Here is a 5330-nt window from a genome sequence, read left to right on the forward strand (position 1 = left end):
CTTTGATTCGGAAAGAGCTATCAAATTTCTAAATTAACTTCAGTTCCGTTGGTAATCTGCAGATCCTATTAATAACTGTGTAGTCTAGGACAATCAGCAGTAGATACTAGTGGTCGTGGATAATTTTAGATGTACCTACCGAGCGTTTCTTTTATTTTTTGCCACTTTTGTGTTATTTCTAGTCAGGATCACGAGCCCTTTTCATCCTTACAGGAGAAAAAAGTGTCCTGAAATTTCTATACATTTTTCAAACTTTCGTTTTTTGCTACCGCCATACAAAGTGTATGGGGAAATGGTAACACAATAGGAAAAAAAACTCTGGAATATTTTTTTATCCCATTAGGATCGATAGAGCTCGTGATTCTGAGTAGAAATAACACAAAAGTGGCAAAAAAGGTCACATATATAAAAATGACAAAAAATAAAAGAAACTCTCTATACCCATAATACAGTCCGAAGCCTGTATTTAACCCAGTTGAAAAACCGTAACCATCTAGGATTTGGCTTAACCGAAGTTTTGAAGGTATCGATCGAACCATATCCCTAACATTGGCCCTCTACGAACGTCACCGATAATCGCATGCGATTTGCGATTCAATGCGGCATTTAATCGATTGATTGCATTCGTTGCTCCTACTTAGCCGGCAATCATCTAAAATCGTGTTGGCACTGGCAAAGGCCTTATATTTGGCTGATACCTAAACGCGAGAGACTTCGTTCGGTCGGGTACAATGAAAAAACTTGCCAGTGAAATTTTACTAACCCCACAAACTTTATTAATCTTAAAACTTATATGTTTATAATATAAAGGGGCCCACTGATGATTACTCCCTCGGACGATATCGGTTTGTCAGTTGTTCAGAACTATCACCTTTTGCGTTTAACTAACAGGCCGATGTTTTTGTTGTTGCTTATTCTGTTTTTTTATAATTTTACATTTTTGATAATTAAACGTGATTTATAGGCTTAAAAAAAAAACATTTGAAGAACATGTGTAACTAATCGTCCGGCGGACTGATCATCAGTGGGCCGTGGGGCCCCTTAAGTCTTTTATAAATTTTATAAAGTTATTCATAAGTGCTTGTTGCTAGGCCTGCATGAATAAAGTATATTTTGACTTTGATTTTGAAATGTTCGGGCACATTTCTTCCTACTCACGTGAGGCTCCAATTACCGCAAATTATGAATACGTAAGTATCACTGATATTTTTAAGAATGAGCCGAGTACATGCATTAACCCGGTAACCCAATACAGGATTTACTTTCTAAAACCTCTTCTATAGGCTACCGATTATTTCCGATATATTTAATTCTGTTTCTGTTGCTAGAGCTCGGCCATTCAATTTGCAACTTGGACTTTTTTTGAAATACTAGCTACTAGCTTCTGCCCGCGACTTCATCTGCGTAGAATGATGATGATAAAACTGTCCTTCCTCGGGCCTTTTATTATCTCCATACCAAATCTCATCTAATTCGGTTTGGCGGTTAAAGCATGAAGAGGTAACAGACAGTTAACATTTATAATTTATGATATTAATAGTGATTTTCACCTCTTTTTGACTAGGTTCAAATGAGCTTCTAAGTCCACTGATTTGATTAGAGTTAATATACGTACTTACATATATTTTTTGCTCTAGCGGGGTACCTATAACTACATGACTTTATTCAGGTACCTATCTCTTGAAAGTTGCAGTATAGTATTGATTTACACTTTACCCGATCTTTCAATTACCACTATTCCAGTGCCCCTTATAAAATAAATAGCAGAATTATGGCAGAGTAACAAAAAACACTTCTTTCAATCAGCATCAATATGACTGATTGAATAGACGCAACAACTTTGCCAAAAGGGTGATCAGTTCGTCATTTACCATTAGTATAATGTCAATCCATATCAATATTTTCAATTAGACAGCCTGATTGGTTGCACTATTTTAGGATTGTGCGCCGAACGGAAAATGCTAAACATTTAGCAGAAGTGGGATGTTCATTAAATTTTAAATTCCTGTTTACGGATTATAAATCTCCTTATCAGATGTAACGTTTTCGTTAGGCGTTTTCTACAGCTTAATTAATGTGCTGTCTGTGCCAAAAATTTCGTAAAGCAATAGTTTAATTCGGCCGATTTTTATTTTGTTGTGTTTTTAGGGTTCCGTACCTCAAAAGGAAAAAACGGAACCCTAATAGGATCACTCGTGCGTCTGTCTGTCTGTCTGTCCGTCCGTCTGTCACAGCCTATTTTCTCCGAAACTACTGGACCAATTAAGTTGAAATTTGGCACACATATGTAAGTTTATGACCCAAAGATGGACGTGTAACGTAAACAAATGAATTTTAAATATGAAGGCCATTTTTGGGGGGTAAATGAAAAAATTAAAAAATAAAGTTTTTCAAACTATATCGTGTTACAAATCAAATGAAAGAGCTCATTGTAAGAATCTCAAATATTTTTTTAATAATTTTAGGATTAATAGTGTCGCAGTTATTCAAGAAAATAGGCAAAAAATGACCATTCCCCCCTTATCTCCGAAACTACTGGGTCTAAAATTTTGAAAAAAATACACAAAATAGTTCTTTACCTATAGACGACCGGAAAACCTATCAGAAATGTGCAGTCAAGCGTGCTTGAAACGCGAGTCCGACTCGCACTTGGCCGGTTTTTTTAGATACATTTGCATTAAATTTGGTTGACTTGGCTGCTCATTCTGGGCGACACTTGTCCCGAAAAAATTGTATGTAATTTTCAGTTGAGTTACGTTACGACAATAGCATAAGTATCTACTTTTTTGTAACTTGGTGAAAGATTTTTTAGGACATACGGTGAAATTGCGCTTATGTTGCGCTTATCTGACGATAAAAACTACAACTAAGTACATAAATAAAAGCGGCCAAGTGCAAGTCGGACTCGCCCATGAAGGGTTCCGTAAAAAAAAAACTACTTACTAGATTTCGTTCAAACCAATTTTCGGTGGAAGTTTGCATGGTAATGTACATCATATATTTTTTTAGTTTTATCATTCTCTTATTTTAGAAGTTACAGGGGGGGGGACACACATTTTACCACTTTGGAAGTGTCTCTCGCGCAAACTATTCAGTTTAGAAAAAAATTATATTAGAAACCTCTATATCATTTTTGAAGACCTATCCATAGATACCCCACACGTATGGGTTTGATGAAAAAAAAAAATTTTGAGGTTCAGTTCTAAGTATGGGGAACCCCCAAAAATTATTGATTTTTTTTCTATTTTTGTATAAAAATCTTAATGCGGTTCACAGAATACATCTACTTACCAAGTTTCAACAGTATAGTTCTTATAGTTTCGGAGAAAAGTGGCTGTGACATACGGACGGACAGACAGACGAACAGACAGACAGACAGACATGACGAATCAATAAGGGTTCCGTTTTTTGCCATTTGGCTACGGAACCCTAAAAATCGACTCAATTGCCAGGTATGTTTCTACTAGTAGGTAGGTATATAAAATTCAGAATTTTATCTCAATTACCAATCACTGATTTTTGTCGCCACAATCGTTTACAGTTAGATGTAAATAAAAGTCAAAGATAAAGACCCGACGAATCCGATTCGATCTCCAGTATCTCCACGTTGCCAGCTTGCCGGGCCGCCATCTAGGGTTGCCAGATGGTCGGGATTTGGCGGGATTCTCCCGATTTTTAGCATGTGTTCCCGATTCCCGACCAACTGCAAATTGTCCCGAAAAACAGGTTCACGTTATAAAACAATGATTTCAAGTTCCGAACTGTCGTCGAGCGAGCGCGCGGGGCATGCGTGGCGAGAGATTGTGCGGTGAGGGAGCGATGGTTTTTTTTCCCGACTTAAGTCCCAAAATCCCGAAAAATTTATATTTTTTCCCGATAATAGCGCCTTTCAATCTGGCAACCCTACCGCCATCGCCGTTGCGGTGCGAGAGAATCGATCGGCGACCGAACGACCCTCGCGACACGACCGCGGCGCACGTTGCCGCCCCGCGCGCCAGTCTGTTCTAAACGCTCTCCGTGTAACCTCAAAATGTTCACCGAAAAACAAGATTTAAAGCTCATTGGCTTAGTCAAAGACAATACAGTGCTCTACGACCACAATAACCCCCAGTACATGGACTTTAATGCAAGAGAAGTCGTCTGGCAGAAGATAGGCGATGAACTCAAGCGACCCGGTGAGTTTACGATTTGAGTTGAATTCGTTTACAATTTACGACGCAACGCTTACGCTCGTATTTTTTTTATAGCGGCCGCGTGTAAGCAAAGGTGGATCAACATCAGAGACATTAATCGGCGTATATTAAGGAAAAGAATAAGCAGCTCCGGTAAGCGAGTGAAGCTGTATAAGTACGAAGGGGACCTTGATTTCATGAGGCCATTTTACAGGGATATTTTGATACAGAACGGCGAGTTTCCGTGGGATGAAAAGAACCAAAGGGACTGCGATGTGGAGGACGACCCAGACATCCCTGATCATAATACAGATGATTCCAATGACGAAAAGCCAATAAAGGCGAGAGGTAAGAAGTCTGGTATTAAGAAAAAGAGAAAGAAGAAGAAATACGAGGAGGTTGAGGTAGAGAATCCCTCAGCAAGTATTGGGGAGCCGAGTACGGCGGGGCTCTCGGAGTTTGACGCCTGTGACCCGGTGGACTCTTTCCTTCTGAGCATTGGAGCCACATTGAAGACCTTTTCTCCATACCACCTGAACGTGGCGAAGAGTAAAATATTCGCTATTGTCCAGGAACATGATTTGCAACAGATTGTGCAGAAGAAAAGTGATATGAACGATAAAACTCCTTTAAATATGATCTAAGTTTTGAATAAGTTCACTACAGACAGACTTAGTTGAACTAAAGTCTGTGGATTAATGAAGATGTGATGAGATTTGCCATAGTGATTTAATTTTAAACTAGTGATGTACCGACTATTGATTTAGCCGACTAGCCGACTAATCGGTGCTCGGATGGCCGATTAATCGGCCGACTAGTCGGCTAGTCGGCCAGATCATTAGTTTGGTATAAATTCGGTTCAAATGCACTAAAAAAACAATCGTTTTAGCCTTTCGTCGCGCTATTTATCATATAGTAACGCTAATAAACAATTAAATAAAAAAATCCTAAGGTTATATTTCATACGGCGACCGCACATACGGACATAAAAAAGCGATCACAAGGTCAATAATTTCGAATAAAAGTTTTCGTAAGCACCCTAAATAAAAATTTGGGTAAAATAGGTAAAAAGCTTATGAAAATATGTGCTGTTTATGACCTTTTGCCCTGTTTTTCTGTCACTTATAAAGTGCCGACTAATCGGCAATTTTTGCCGAC

The 5330-nt window shown here is 38.6% G+C and overlaps 1 protein-coding gene across 1 annotated transcript; it reads left to right on the top strand.

The window, feature by feature from the left end:
* Positions 1-3925: 3925 nt before the first annotated feature.
* On the top strand, positions 3926-4833 carry LOC134647670 (uncharacterized). The gene is made up of 2 exons (XM_063502025.1): positions 3926-4175; positions 4248-4833. Exons 1-2 carry the CDS (start codon positions 4031-4033, stop codon positions 4814-4816), a joined length of 714 nt encoding a protein of 237 aa, XP_063358095.1. The 5' UTR covers positions 3926-4030; the 3' UTR covers positions 4817-4833.
* The last annotated feature ends 497 nt before the right edge of the window (positions 4834-5330 follow it).

This window comes from Cydia amplana, chromosome 4, assembly GCF_948474715.1.
Source record: "Cydia amplana chromosome 4, ilCydAmpl1.1, whole genome shotgun sequence".
Taxonomy (NCBI): Eukaryota; Metazoa; Arthropoda; class Insecta; order Lepidoptera; family Tortricidae; genus Cydia; species Cydia amplana.